The sequence below is a fragment of the Labeo rohita genome, chromosome 11, assembly GCF_022985175.1.
Source record: "Labeo rohita strain BAU-BD-2019 chromosome 11, IGBB_LRoh.1.0, whole genome shotgun sequence".
Lineage (NCBI taxonomy): Eukaryota > Metazoa > Chordata > Actinopteri > Cypriniformes > Cyprinidae > Labeo > Labeo rohita.
This window is the reverse complement of record NC_066879.1, coordinates 26,025,672-26,042,194: the sequence shown is the minus strand read 5'-3', so window position 1 is coordinate 26,042,194 and position 16,523 is coordinate 26,025,672. Positions and strand designations below refer to the sequence as shown.

General features: G+C 35.0%; 1 protein-coding gene across 3 annotated transcripts in view; it reads right to left on the bottom strand.

The window, feature by feature from the left end:
- dvl1b (dishevelled segment polarity protein 1b) overlaps positions 1–16,523 on the bottom strand; it is a 62,631-nt gene that overhangs the window by 22,971 nt on the left and 23,137 nt on the right. For all 3 annotated transcript variants that reach the window (XM_051123020.1, XM_051123021.1, XM_051123022.1), the window contains exons 2-3: positions 4,268–4,337; positions 3,724–3,845 (exon numbers count right to left, since the gene is read on the bottom strand). In XM_051123020.1, the coding sequence (XP_050978977.1) occupies positions 3,724–3,845; positions 4,268–4,337 (192 nt within the window). The remainder of the gene's footprint in view (positions 1–3,723; positions 3,846–4,267; positions 4,338–16,523) is intronic.

Sequence of the window (16,523 nt, the reverse complement as noted above, 5' to 3'; positions counted from 1 at the left end):
ATGACAGACTGCTTGAGCCTTGTAGATGGGACAAAAAAAAAGGGAAATTATGATATGCCGAATGATCAGAGAGTCCGTGGGAGCAAAACCTTTAGCTTGTGTAAAAGCAGCATGGAGGTGTATAAATGGGTGTAGACTGTACATAATGTATGAGAGGGAAGGAGTGTATCGCTAATGAGAGTGTGTATGTGCATTCAAAAGAAATAATCAGCACATCTGGTGCGCACTATATATGGAAGTGTTTAGCAGTTGAGCATAAAACACAATGACAACAATATAAAATTAACTATTAAGTAACTATTGTTCCAGAGAACACTGAATGTTTCACTTGACCAGGCCCACACGGTTCAGTTATATAATACTAATAATAGTTTTCTCCATATAGTGGACTTCAATGGTGGCCAATGGTTCCAAATTGCAGTTTCAATGCAGCTTCAAAGGGCTCTACGCGATTCCAGCCGAGGAAGAAGCATCTTATCTAGAGAAGTGATTGATCATCAAAAAAACTGAATTTATATACTTTGTAACCACAAACGCTTGTCTTGCATTAGCTCTGCAATGTTGGACCTTCAGCCCGTTAGCCACCACTGAAGTCCAATATATGGAGAAAAATCCTGGAATGTTTTCCTCAAAAACCTTAATTTCTTTTCTACTGAAGAAAAAAAAGACATGAACATCTAGGATGACATAGGGGTGAGTAAATGACCAGGAAATTTTATTCTGAAAGTGAACTAATCCTTAAAAGGAGGGAATTCTTGTTTATTTGCATGTGTTCACTGAAGAACTTATGAAATCAGGAAACGCCCTAAAATAAATTAAAATATTAACATTTTGCATATTAACATGTCATTTATTCCTGTGACAGCAAAGCTGAATTTTCAAGTCATTACTGCAGTCTTCAGTGTCACATGATCCTTCAGAAATAATTCTAATATGCTGATTTGCTTCTCAAAAACATTTCTTACTATCAGTGTTGAAGAAACCATGCTAGGATTCTTTGACGAATATTAAGTTCAAAAGAACATCTTTATAAATAAAATTCTTTTGTAATAATAATACCTTTACTGTCACTTTGGTTTCATTTAATGCATCTTTGCTGAATAAAAATACTGAAAAAACAACTCACCCCAAACTTTTGAATTGCATACTATAGATACTAAAATTACTATTTTATTTAAATAAAAAAATCAAATTAATTATTTGAAAGACTACAAGGAAATTTAGGCACCAGAACATTATAATGTGCTGAAGATTACATTTAATAGTGATTATAATTTAGGTTTAAGTGAGTAGTTCACTTCCAGAACAAAAATGTACAGATAATTTACTCACCCCTCATCATCCAAGATGTTCATGTCTTTCTTCAGTCGATAAGAAATTATGTTTATTGAGGAAAACATTTCAGAAATTATCTCCATATAGAGGACTTCAATGGTGCTCCCAAGATTGAACTTCCAAAATGTAGTTTAAACGCAGCTTCAAATGTCTCCAAACGATCCTAGTCTAAGAAGAAGAGTCTTATCTAGCAAAACAATCAGTCATCTTCGAAAAAAATGACAATTTATATACTTTTTAACATCAAATGCTCGTCTTGTCTCATCTCTGAAGTGCACATGCGTAGTCTGTGTAATCTGGGTCAATACAGTTAGGGTAGGTCGAAAAATCTCCCATCTCGTTTTCTTCCCCAACTTCAAAATCGTCCTGCAGAAGTACCGACCCAGTGTTTACAAAAAGAACATGCAAAGAAGATCAAACGCCCTTTACAAAAAAAGGTAAAACAGCGATGTAGGATGATTTTGAAGTTGAAGAAGAAAACAAGACATAACCTTAACTCTACTAACCCGGATTACACACACTACACATGCGCATCGCAGAGATGAGACAAGATGAGCATTTGTGATTAGAAGCTATATAAATTGCCAGTTTGTTTCAAAAATGACAAATCGTTTTGCTAGATAAAGCCCTTCTTCCTCGGCTGGGATCATTTAGAGCCATTGAAGTTGCATTTAAACTGCATTTTGGAAGTTCAAACTTGGAGGCACCATTTAAGTCCACTATATGGAGAACATTCCTGTAATGTGTTCTTTAAGAAACATAATTTCTTTATGACTGAAGAAAGAAAGGCATGAACATCTTGGATGACAAAGGAGTGAGTAAATTATCTGTAAATTTTTGTTCTGGAAATGAACTACTCCTTTAAATGACAGCAAAGCTAACCTAATCAGGAACAAAAAACCAGACAAAAATCAAAATCTAAAAAGAATTCAACATAGGCTAACTGGAAATAAAGCAATTTTAACATCCTGTGCGATTTAAAAACTGATACTTTTGAACGTTGTCATCACATATACAGCTTCATATGCATGCGTTTTCTAATTCAGTAGGTTTACTCGGTAGCTCACGTGATACAGCGTTGCACTTGAGGGATGAAGAGCTCCGGTACGAACCCCGTAAAACTACTGTTCAACAAAATGTTAGGATTTCAAATAGCATGGCTGCATCAACAAATGCATTTTTATATCACTTTTGCATTTGTTAACACTATCGGTTAGGTTTAGGGTTGGGTTTGGTGTAGGGGATATTTCCAACACGATAGAGCATTAAAGGGGTCATCGGATGACCATTTTCCACAAGTTGATATGATTCCTTAGGGTCTTAATGAAAAGTCTATACTTTAGATACAAATTCTCAATGATTGTGTAAAGCAACACCCTTTTTACCATGTCAAAATGAGTTTTGCAAGAATCGTAACATTCTGAGGGATTGTTCTTTTAAACGCAACTGAGCTCTGCTCGCCCCACCCCTCTCTTCTCTCTGCTGATCTGAGAGATTGTTTACTTAAAGCTGGATCACAAATTATTTGTACGCATTTATATAGATCGGGAGGCGCATTCCCTTCACAAACAAATGTAATCCACTGCATCTTCAACGGCTCAGATGTCGGGAGTAAATGATGACCACTATGTTCATTATTACATCCAGCAACACAACATCTCAGTCGCTCAATCGGAACCATTCTTACATCCCTGCTCTGGCATCAAAACACTATTACAGCTGATCTGAGGTAAGACGCTCATGTCAATCAACTATTGTGGGAATGGCTTGATTTGAAAAAGGGAATATTATTTTTACAGATTAATTAAAAACCACTGCACGGATTTTTATCATTATAGGGTAGATTTGTACATACACCTCCAATACACATTAATGTTCAAACAACATGTAAAAGTGAAGTTTGCATCCAATGACCCCTTTAACCTTTAGTGACCCCTCTGCGTATATTTGAATTCTGAACAGCCGCAATAGGTACCTCAAGCAACGTGCTAAAATCGCAGCAATACGTGCCAATAAAACCGTGGCACGGTCACGCATTGAACGTGTGTTTTAGTGCCACTCTCTGAACATTTCATTTTGAAACTGCCACGAAACGGCAAGATACGTAATTAAGGTGCTGCAGAAATATATGTAGAGGCACGTATTTCCAATGAACCTTGGTTGAAGAATTAGACATCTAGTAACTAAAACCAATAAAAAAAAAAGATTTGAGGAGGATGGATGATGCAGACTACTGTAATCTGGCATACTTTGCTGGGATTATACAGCATCATTCCAACGCTCTGATCCAGATTTTTGTGCTGAAATACCACATGCACAAGTGGCATCTGTTTATTGAATTAGTTCTGGAGTGTTTGCTGCACAGGATACATGTGTGTTGACACTCACTGGAATGAGGGGGGTCTGGAGTCTCCGATGCCTCCAGTCCTCTCCAGCGGTGGGGGCAGCTCCGTATGACTGTCAGTGCATACCGACATCCCATCTGTGTGGGAGCTCTCAGCCAACACAAGCTACAAACAGACACATAAATGCATAAAAAATGTCTAGTTCAGATTTTTTTTCAAGTTTCAATAGCTCTTTTTTTATCCCTCACACAGTTTTGGATGAACAGGATGTTTGAACTCTTATACTAAACTCCTGACAAAAGACGACAACAAACAAAAGCCTCAAAGGCATGAAATAAAAATGGCATCCAGCAGAACGCAATTTCCTGAATTATGCATTACACTTTAGTGTCGATCCGACTTCAAAGTGCCTTTCAGACTTAATTAGTGTAATGAATCGGTGAACTAAAACTGGCGATGTCCAGTATGATGCAGCGTATGATTTAACACATGTGCTGCATCTTTTCTTATGACATATAAATGCATGACTGCCTGCTTTTTCCACTCTGATTCAGATGTTATATAATGCAAAGGTTATCGCAGCTCACCCATGACACCACTCTCCCGTTGAAACAAGGCAGTTTGGCGTTATCGTCAGAGACTTCCTCTTTAACAACCCTGCAGAGACACAAAGGAAAAAGAAGCATGTATTATTAATTTGAATAGCGTTTGAATAAAACTGCTGTATTGGCTGTGCATGTTATACATACACCACCGCTCAGTCCCACCAGGATTTTGAAGAAACTTTTTTTTTTTTCTTTGATTTTTGCATCCTAAAATGACTGAACTTGCAGCTTTTCTCAAAACTGGTTTTCTGTGTTATTTTGCAGTAAAAAAAACACCAATAATAATGTACAACATGACACTGACTATATACTATACATTTTAAATGTTATAAATTATTAATAAATATTTCATAATTATTTATTATTAATTAATTAATAATTATATTGTCTTTTGCAGGGCTCATACAGATACTGTAAAATAAAATTCCAGACTTTTCAAGCACTACTTTTTTATTTTCAAAGATCTCACTTAACAAACAGTGTCTTCAAATTAAAACCACTGTTAATTTATATTTTTTATTATTATTATTTTAAGGGATTTGTATTTGCATATACTTTCTTTTTACTTTTTTTTGTTTTTATAGTTTTGTTTTTATACTGTTTAATAATAATAATAATAATCTGAAAAAAATATTTGTGAACCACTCCAAAATCCTGATCTGAAACAAATGATACGTGATCCACACTCTGAAGTCCCAAACTGAATCACAGATTTGCAAACCTGCACCAAAGTCTTGATCTGAATCAAATGATTCGTGAACCAGTTCCGAAGTTCCAATCTAGATCAAATGATTCACGAAACTGCACCGAAGACTTAATCTCAATCAAATGATTCGCGAACCCGCTCTAAAGTTCTGACCTGAATCAAATGATTCCCAAACCCACTCCATAGTTCCAATCTGAATTAAATTCTGATTTAAATCAAATGATCCGTGCTTCCACTCCGAAGTCCCGATCTAAATCAAATGATTTACGAGCCTCCACAGACTTCTCGATCTAAATCAAATGATTCGTGAACCCGCTCCATAGTTCCAATCTGAATTCAATTATTTGTGATCCATTCTCCAAAGTTCAAATCTAAATCCCGATTCGCAATGTGTGAAGTTCCAATCTAAGTCAAATGATTTGGGAATCCACTCCAAAGTCCTGATCTAAATCAGGTGATTCACGAACATGCACGGAAGACTCGATCTGAATCAAAAGATTCACAAACCTGTTCTAAAGTTCTGATCTGAATCAAATGATACCCGAACCTACACCGAATTGTCGATCTGAATCAAATGATTTGCAAACCTGATCTATAGTTCCAATCTGAATTAAATTATTTGCGTTCCACGCTCCAAAGTTCAGTTCTAAATCAAATGATTTGCGAATCCACTCTGAAGTCCTGAACTAAATCAAATCATTAGTGATACACAATCTGAAGTCCCGATCTGAATATGCGATCCGATTTGTACGCTTCGAAACAGTGAATAATTTTGCGAAGCAATGGTTTAACTGATTTGGAGTTTTGAAAAACGCACTTTCACCCATCACTACGTGCTTTTTAAAACTGCTTTTTAAAACTAACGAAATTAAAAAATAATTGACTCTTTTAATTCAATCGGTTTTTAATCAAAGTCACAAGTTTGAATCAATTGGAGAAGTTCCAGAACAAATTGAATTCACTAGAAAAATTTAAAAAATGCAAATCCAATAAAATACTCATTTAAATCTACTGGAAAAATTACGGGGACTAGCAAATATTCATCCCTATATATATTATTTTCAGTACTACAAATAAGTAGTTTAATAGTATTGTTAAACCTCTAGAAATTTTCATTACATCCCACACTCTTAACACTCTTAACAAGGCATTGAATTGCTTGTGCAGTATTGATTAATTTGTTGCTGAAATAAAATAAAATGCAAGCTGCTACACCTAATACAAAGTTTGCTTAAAACCTGCAATCACAGTTTTGCAAAATCTTGGCAGGACTGACTGCTGTTTTCAGCATCCACCGACATATGCTGACAAATGAGCTCACAGGGACTAGAGCTTCATGTGCCGTGTGATGTGTAACTGTGATGCTGTTTAAATGTGTTGTTCAGAATGACTTTGCTCATTGTAAACTGTCACAATGGATTTGAATAGAGGGGCATATGGTGAGGTTCCCACATGACAGCTTGTCATGAATGTGTCAACTCAATTATGCCAACCTTATGTAGACAGATTTATTTATTTATTTATTTTTTTTTACTTTTAACCATAAGCAAACCAGCCTGTTTTTTTTAGCATGAGATGAGCTATTAAATTAACATACATCAAATTTATTATATAAATGCTGTTATATTATTGCTTATTTACATGGTATTGAAACTAGATATTTATTATAATCTAGATATTTCAACAAATTAAATTAGGTTTAGTCCACAAAAGCTATCATATGGTTCAAGAAAACACCTGTGAGCTCTTACCAACTCGAGCATTTGTATCTGACAGAAGTAAAAGTGTCTGGCTAAGAAAGTGTGCATGTATTTAAATGAAAAGGATGAGTGAGGATGCAGGTGTCTGTTTAGCTAATCTGTACTTTGCAATGGAAATTCATCTTGTCTCATGAGAAAACAAATATATCAGAAACAACAGACAAAGAAGGAAGACTTTAAAGGGTCATAAACTGAGAAAGCAAATTTCCCTTGATATTTTGATATATAACAGGTCATTGTGCTATAAAAACATCCTGTAAGTTTTAAAACTCAAAACTTTCTTGTTAGTTCAAAAGCAGCGTTTATTAAAGGGTTAGTTCTCTTCCAGAATAAAATTTCCTGATCATTTACTCACACCCATGCCATCCAAGATGTTCACGTCTTTCTTTCATCAGTCGAATAAGGTTTTTGAGAAAAACATTCCAGGACTGTTCTCCATATAGTGGACTTCAATAGGGATCAACCAGTTGAAGGTCCAAATTTGCAGTTTCAAAGGACTCTACACAATCCCAGCCAAGGAATAATGGTCTTATCTAGCGAAATAGGTAATTAAAAAAAAAAACAACTTAAAATTGATGTACTTTTTAACCACAAATGCTTGTCTTGCACCAGCCCAACCTCATGCATTATGTTGTCATGTCTGAAAGGTCACGCGTGACATAGGCGGAAATAACGACCCAGTGTTTACAAAGCGAACGTGCAAAGAAAGTCACAAGTCCTTTATGACGGTAAAACACAGTCATACGTGTGACATTTCCAACTTGATTACATAATGTGTGAAGTTGAAGATGTGCATCGCAGAGCTAGTGCAAGGTGAGCATTTGTTGTTAACATAAGATGTTGATATATAAGACCCTTGTTCCTCAGCAGGGATCGTGTAGAGCCCTTTGAAGCTGCACTGAAACTGCAATTTGGACCTTCAACCTGCTGATCCCCATTGAAGTCCATTATGGAGAAAAATCCTGGAATGTTTACCCTATAAACCTTAATTTCTTTTCCACTAAGAAAGAAAGACATGAACATCTTGGATGACATAGGGGTGAGTAAATGATCAGGAAATTTTTCATTCTGGAAGTGAACTAATCCTTTAAAACCAAACTGAAACTTGTTTTGGATTTTGCCACATTATGACATCACAGTGCGATGAAAGTCCACCTCTGCAGAAGATCAGTGCTTCTTCTACATCACTTCCTCTTTTTTTCCGCCCACCGATTCGGAACGTAGACTGTGGTACAAGTTGTTTTTTCCACTTAGATAAAATACTAAATATTATATCAAGTTATTATGTTATATACATATATATAATGTCAGATATAGTCACAAAATCTGAATTGGTCATCAAGGCCTGCAGTGCAAATGTGGCCAAACAGAACTGAAGAATTTGTTTTTGAGGAAACATTTCAGGAATTATCTCTATGCAGTGGATTTCTATGGTGCCCCAGAGTTTGAACTTCCAAAATGCAGTTTAAATGCAGCCTCATAGGGCTCTAAATGATCCCAGCTGAGGAACAAGCAAAACGAATGTAGCAAAACGAAACGTCCTCCAACTTCAAAATTGAGAGATTGAGAGATTAAATTATTTTATTACAGCAAATGTGTAAAATAGTCAAGTTTCCTACAATTTTTGACCAGATTCAGTAAATAATCATTCAGACTGACTTGCGAACTAAATTAGTTGATTCATTGAAAAGAACTGGCTTGAACTATTCACTCACAAATCAAACACAACTGTGGTACAATACACAGGTTAAATATCTTAGAGCTGAATATAAGTAGAAAATATAGGATTTTGATGTGATTTTTTTTTTAATGAGTTTTCAGACCTGGACAGTTATTTTCTAAATTCCTTGACAAAAAAAGGTTTTCCATCCTCTGTACACAAACAAGTACAATGTTTTAGGACTACATATGAACAACTACTCAAGACTAAATACTAGTTAAAAACTTTTTTGTAATTTATTAAATATTTACTGTTTTCATGTTAAAATTAAACATTAGACAAACATTTATTAATGCTTTCAACTACTTTGAAATTACTGCATCATTATCCATTAGCATTATAATAACCACCATCACCATCAAAAAAAAAAAAAAAAAAAAAAAACACTACATAAACTCCAGAAATTCCAGTCTCTCCTCACATGGTCTTGGCTCCCACTTGCCGTTTGCTACAGTGAGGGCTCCACAGCAACGAGTGTCTGGACACAGTAGTTTTCCACCATTCACCCAGTTCTCATACTGTATTTTCACTGACCAGCCTGAATTCAGGGATGTTGTTAACTTTTTTGAAACAGATAAATGGATGTTCCTCAAAGCAAACCATGCCACAATCCTCTCGAATCAATCACCATGCAAAACAAAGCGCCAGACAAACTGGAATATGTGACAGACACGTTGTTGACCTATCTCCAGGTATCTTTTAAAGGAACTCTAGCTAGACCAATCCAAATCAAGGTATTATTTAGCACAGCACAGACAGCAGTGTTATCAGCTTCACTATGTATAGTCGCCAGACCAGCGTGATCCGTTTCACACTTCTGCTTCGTCTCCTGCCAAGTTCTTCTCTCTCTGACTAAGACCAAATGTCCAGAAACTTTCTTACACAGAAAAAAAAGTTTTTTTGTCGTCACATGTTGTGGAATACCAATTTCCAGGATCGATCACTGCGGCACACTCTCCAACCATGTTAAAATTAGAGGTCGACCGATATTGGATTTTACCGATAACGATAACTAGGTTGGACCACACTGGACGATACGATTAATCAACCGATAGTTTTTAAAATAGATACTGAAAGGAAAATAAATAGTGCTCTACTATTTAAAAAAAAAAGTAGCCTACTGAACCATACTTTGTAAATGAATACAAATATTAATATTAATTATATAGTGATCATTACAGTTAGTTCATTGTTCATTAATGTTAAAAAAGCAACTAAAATTTTTAAAATATATCAGTAAATGCTGAAATTAACACACTCTAACAAGGAACATTACTTCTATTCTACAGCTTTTATCAATCTTAATGTTACAAACGGACTCATATGTGACCCTGGACCACAAAAACAGTCTTAAGTCACTGGGGTTTATTTGTAGCAATAACCAAAAATACATTGTATGGGTCAAAATGATTGATTTTTCTTTTATGCCAAAAATCATTAATATATTAAGTAAAGATCATGTTCCATGAAGATATTTTGTCAAATTCCTACTGTAAATATATCAAAACTTAATTTTTGATTAATAATGTGCATTATTAAGTATTTCATTTGCACAACTTTTAAGGTGATTTTCTCAATATTTAGATTTTTTTTTTTAGCTATATCTTGGCCAAATATTGTCCTATCCTAACAAAACATACATCAATAGAAAGCTTATTTCTGCAGGTTTTCCATATAGTGGACTTCAATGGGGATCAACCAGTTGAAGGTCCAAATTTGCAGTTTCAAAGGACTCTACACAATCCCAGCCAAGGAATAATGGTCTTATCTAGCGAAATAGGTAATTAAAAAAAAAAACTTTTTAACCACAAATGCTTGTCTTGCACCAGCCCAACCTCATGGATTATGCTGTCATGTTTGAAAGGTCACGCATGACATAGGTGGAAATAACGACCCAGTGTTTACAAAGCGAACATGCAAAGAAAGTCACAAGTCCTTTATGACGGTAAAACATAGTCATACGTGTGACATTTCCAACTTGATTACATAATGTGTGAAGTTACAGATGTGCATCGCAGAGCTAGTCCAAGGTAAGCATTTGTTGTTAACATAAGATGTTGATACATAAGACCCTTATTCCTCCGCAGGAATCGTGTAGAGCCCTTTGAAGCTGCACTGAAACTGCAATTTGGACCTTCAACCTGCTGATCCCCATTGAAGTCCATTATGGAGAAAAATCCTGGAATGTTTACCCTATACCCTAACAAACCATACATCAATAGAAAGCTTATTTCTGCAGGTTTCAGATGATGTATAAACCTGAATTTCGAAAAATGGACCCTTATGACTGGTTTTGTGGTCCAGGGTCACATATTGTAAAGTGCTACCATTATATCAACAATCAAACTAAAGACGGCCATCTTTAAATATCTACACAAAGGCCACAGTATGGAAATTGCATTCGTATGGATATTGTGTACTTTTTACAATTTAACTGCTTCTATTCTAGAACATTTGTGGTTATCTAATCAAAATATAAAAATATGTTAGTCACACAACAAGCAAAAGTGCAGTGCCACGTCTAGAACTCGCAGCTATCCGGTATCACACACACTGGATGCGTCGCGTTCAGCTCAAGCGGCGTTCTACAAGACTTTATTTGATCACCAAACGGGCAAAAGTATACTGCTGTCCTTTCTCTACTAATGCAGCATCTAGTCAACAAATTCATCGCTTAGTAATGACATGAAAACATGCGCTACAGTATACTTTGTCAATGTTTTTTCCTTGTCGATATTTTAAAAATCCGCCTTTGAAGTGTCCCGCTCTGTGCAGCTCTCAGTGTCACGTGTCTAAACAAAGGGCACGTGTGCTGTCAGTGATTTCCGCCACTAGAGGCCGCTCCCGTGCTGTATAACAAAGACTATAGGGACTTTGCTGTATAATGAAGACCTTCTCAGCATCTCCAGGCACCCAGGGACCCAACCCGGAAAAAACTATCGGCATGGATTTTTTGCCAGTAACCAATTGTTCCACCATCTGTGCCGATTAATCGGCAAAACAGATACATCGGTCGACCTCTAGTTAAAATAACTGGTTTTGGTCTCATCCACCCACTTCCATAACAAAAATACACCAAGAAGTGCAGTCCAGGAAAGCTGGTTGGCAGAACCGGTGAGATTATTCAGATCATTCTTATTTGAGACTACATAGAGTAGTCCAGAATTACTTAGACAATCGCCTTGCAACAAACCAAGTCATTTTTTTCTTCCACACTGAGGCTCATTTGCATGGCATCATAGTGAGTGTTTGAATAGACAAGTTTGAGAAAGTCACATTCAAATGTGGAAACCAAATCAAATTTTAATCAAAAATGTTTTTTTTTCTTAATGTCAGTATTTGTGTAATCAGTGCGCTTGCTTTTCGTAGGGTGCTTTAATTTGTTTTTACGAAATTTGTAATGCTGTAAACCAACTCTAGAGACAATTATAATGCTGCAAAACATTTCTATATCTGTGACCCATTACTAGAGCAAACATATACATGTATTTAAATGAAAAGGTTCAGAGAGGATGTTCATGTTTCATATTAAATGTGAAAAACAAGTCAAATATGTTATGCTAAGTATATTAGTCTCATATTCTTACTAAGGTCCATTCCTAGCTTATCACATCTTTAGAAAAAAGGCTCATTGGGGTTCTATATAGGAACACTTTATGCAGAAAGATTCTATATACAAAACAAAATGAAAGCAAAGAATTGATTTATGTATTTACATTATTTAAGCTGCAACACCATTTAAACTTTTTGGGTCAGTTATATTTCTTCCTTTTTAAAGCAATAAATACTTTTATTCAGCAAGGATGCATTAAATTGATTGAAAGTGACAGCAAAGACATAAAATGTTACAAAAAATGACTCTTTTAAATAAATTCTGTTCTTTTGAAGTTTCCATTTCAAAGAATTTTATTCTAGAAAATTCAAATTCTAAGACATAAAACAAATCTTACTGACCTTAAAAAAATGTACAGTAAAGTATAATTGTAAGATTATCTTAAAATCCACTGGACATACCCATTTGAAGATTAAAAATATGAACCCATTATGACAAATGTAATGCTATGACGTTGGTACCACTCCCATAAAAGATCTACACAAGAGCAATAGTTGGCTGAATATTTTTGTTTTTAGCAGTACTTTAAACACATTAATTATTTAGAATTATTAAGTTTTTCATGACTGTGGGAACCCTGAAAACTGTACAGAAACAAGTTTCAAGATTTTACAAACACTGCATTTTAAGACCAACACTAAAATTTAAAATAATTACATGATTAGTATGTTTTCATTTTGGGAATCTAAAAAATGAAAAAACAATACTTAATTCACTGAGCATGCGTACGCACAAATTTGTGCGTGAAATGTGTGTACAAACAATTTTAAGAACAAATCATGATTCACCAAAAATTTCATAATAAATTTACGTAAAAATATAGGAACAACTGAAACCACACATGCAAAAATCACTGTACAGCCTTGTAATTGTTTTAAGAAGTTGTATTTCATCCTAACATGACTACACTGTAAAAAATAAAAAACACAATTGTTGAGTCAACTTAAAATAATTTGTTACCCTGCTGCCTTAAAATTTTAAGTTCAGTCAACTAAAATAAGTTTAGTCAACTTGAAATGTTAAGTTGTACTAAGTAAAAACTTAGATATTTGTGTTTGCTAAACTTAACAGATGGGTAAGTAACCCAGCTGCCTTAATATTTTAAGTTGATTCAACTCAAATATCTAAGTTGTCACTTAGTATAATTAAACATTTGAAGCTGAATTAACTTTTTCTTTAAGTTGACTGAACTTAAAATTTTAAGGCAGCCAGGTTACAAATTATTTTAAGTTGACTCAAAAAATTGCCTTTTATAGTGTATAATTATATTGAAGTATGTTGCATTATGTGTATTATATAATTCATATATAATTATATAATAAAATGTAATTTCATCTTACAGTTTTTTTCAGCTGCTAACATCCTTTTGTCCAATCTCTAGTCACATTTTCAAAACTCTATGTTTCTGTTGGATGGAAACTAGTGGTAATGTTTTGACTGAATGACTCTATTTTGAATCAGGTTTGCTGTGTTTTGAAAGAGTTAGTACATGTGGAAAAGGGTATTCAGCATTTTGAAATGTAGAGTTTGTATTCATTTAACAAAATGTGGTTTTGGCCACAAAATGTACTGTTTGGTTAATTGTCTTATGTAGGTGTGTTGCTGTGTTAAGAGTTTAGAAAAAGTACTTTAAGTATTGGTAAATGCTTGTAAGCAATTGAAAAAAACTGTAAATACATACATGAAAGTGTGAGAGTTTTTCTGAATAATGCATTTAGGTCCATTATCTGGGTCCGTATTAAAAATGTTTGTTGTGAGGACTGGTGAGAATGACACACTCGGCATTGCTTGAGGATCGGGGCAAGTATGGAAGCTTGTCACAGATAAACAGAATAAACCATTTTAAAAGATAATCGCGACTTTTTGTCTCAAATTGCGAGTTTACGTCTGAGAAAAAAAGTGAAGAGATGTAAATTCAGTGTTTCCCCTGCCATTATATTAGGGGGGCGGCCCTTTAAAAGTCAAATAAACTTTACTTTCTATATAGGGCCAGATCACAACAGAAGTCATTTAATGTTACCTTTTGCTATAGAACAGGTCTATAACTTGTTCTTTTATTAAACAAACTAAATATTATTATGTTATTTATCTTATTTACACAACGGCATGTTATTTCTGTCTCTACGTGGACGCGCGTCTACAATTTCTCCGCGAATATGCGGACGGGATCCATTTATAAAAACGGATTTACTCTATAGCGCGAAATGCTGCGGAATTCATCAATTTTTGGGTGAATAAATCAAAGATATGTCTCTCACTTAATTCGAATCGCGATATGGACTAGTGTCTGTAAATATTAAAATGCAAAAAGACGGTTTAAATATGAATCCTCCATGTTCCGCTTGGCTCTGTATGAATGAATGGCGAAGACGCACTTTTGTGTACTAGACAAATAGTGAAGCACACGTGACATGAGGCTCGCGGTGATTTTCGGTCTTTGGGTCCCATTATATGACGACATAAATACATGAACTTAATCTCCAGAGCTGCTGTGAGAGTCACTTCATTTGAATTTTACCGTTTCATTTGAGAAAATTAGCATCATATCATAGTGTACAGATACACATAAAAACTAAGCGGCAACCTGTCAAAAAAAAAGAACGGTTTAACATGTAACAGAAATGTATTAGCCTTTACTTCAGTAATGTAGGTGTTTACATATTCCTTTTTCTGGCAAATTAAAAAAACAAAAAACAAAAAATATTACAACAAGATTAACAACCCAATTGTAGAAAAAAAAATTCTACAATTATTATTAAATTTTTTTGAAAAAGAATATTTACAAATTTTCTTCCATGTATTAATTTTAAAAGACAAACCTTTGGCATCATAGGGATTAATTTTCATTTAATTAAAAATAAATAAATATTTAATGCCTTCATTTAATTATCAGAAGAATTAAAGCACAAGAATTTCTGATAAAAAGAAAAGAAAACGATTGTAGGGCCCTATTGTTCAAAATGTTGAAATTGAGATTTTGGACTTATTTTTTTTCACTGAAATAAATGTACAGAGAGTAAAGAGTAAAGTAACTGTTACCAAAAAAAAGTATACTGTACCGTACAGTACCATTGGTACATACCCCCCCACCCCCTGCCAAAACCGGAATCCTAGGGGAAAAACTGAAATTTGCAATTGTGGAATAAAAAGTCTCAATTATTTCTTTAATATTACTTTTTTTCTGTGGCGGAAATAAGCTTCCATAGGCGAGAGTGTGTCTGCAAACAGCGGCAAGTTTGACGAGAGTGACAAAAGGCTAAAATTCTGGAGCCAATATGCATACAGCTACAGAATAGTTTACTTCCTGTTTTTAGACTGGTCAAGTCTACGTATCTGTCTCTACAAGGCTTCAAGGCCTCCATCCATGATTTGGGTTCTGACACCAGGATCATAGAGCGCACTGTGGCCGTACTAAACAAGGGGAGTGAATCATACAAGACTCATCGAGTAACTCACCATTCTTTAAAGCTCCACAAGCTTGTCTGGCTGGTGATATGGTTCTGTTCTTGGAATCCACATTATCAGATTGCATGCTTTTCCAATGTTGAATCTTTAATAGGCTATTAACCCATACCCAAGGGTTATTATACAACACTATGCAAAAGTAAAGATTATCTACAAACAAGTGGTGTATGCTTTGGATATAAAACATTAATGCAGTCAATTCTGCTTTTGTTTTCACAATCACTAGGTTCATGTTCAACAGCATAGAATGAATCTGAGCTTCTTTCCAGGCTTTACTTTCATTGACTAGTTAGAATTCCAAAATGTAAGCAGATAAATGGGTGTTCCTCAAAACAAATGCATCCATGTCTCTTTCAAAGGAGAATCATGTTGAACTGTAGCTAGACCAAACCAGGCAAAACCAGTGTTGTTTTCCTCTTCATTAGATATGATCGCAAGACCAGCGTGATTCGTTTCACAGTATTGTTTTGCCTCCTGCCACCCAATCTCCAGAAACCTTCTTACACACAAAGAAGAGTTTATTGTCACATGGCATGATATACCAATTTCCAACCCTGTTTAATGAGACACACTGTCCAAACCAGTTGAAATAACTGGATATGGTCTCATCCACTCAGTACCACCGGGCATAAAATCTAGACAGTCCCACCCAAAAGAGCTGGTTGGCAGGACTGCTGAGATCCTTCACATCATTCTTATCTGAGATTACTAAGGTTTGTCCAAAATTATTTAGGCAATATGCCTTTGCCTCAGACTATGACAATTTCTTCTCCACATGCTTGAGTTCATTCACTAATCCTGGTACGTCTCCATCGGCAAAGTATGGAGCACCAGTAGCATGAAGCTAAGAAGCCCAAACATCTCCATGGTTAGACAGACACCAGCTGGCACAAAAACATGTCATGTTAAACTAGTCTTGAGATTTATTTGCATGACACCATAGTGATTTTAATACAAAGCTTTGGGCTACTCTA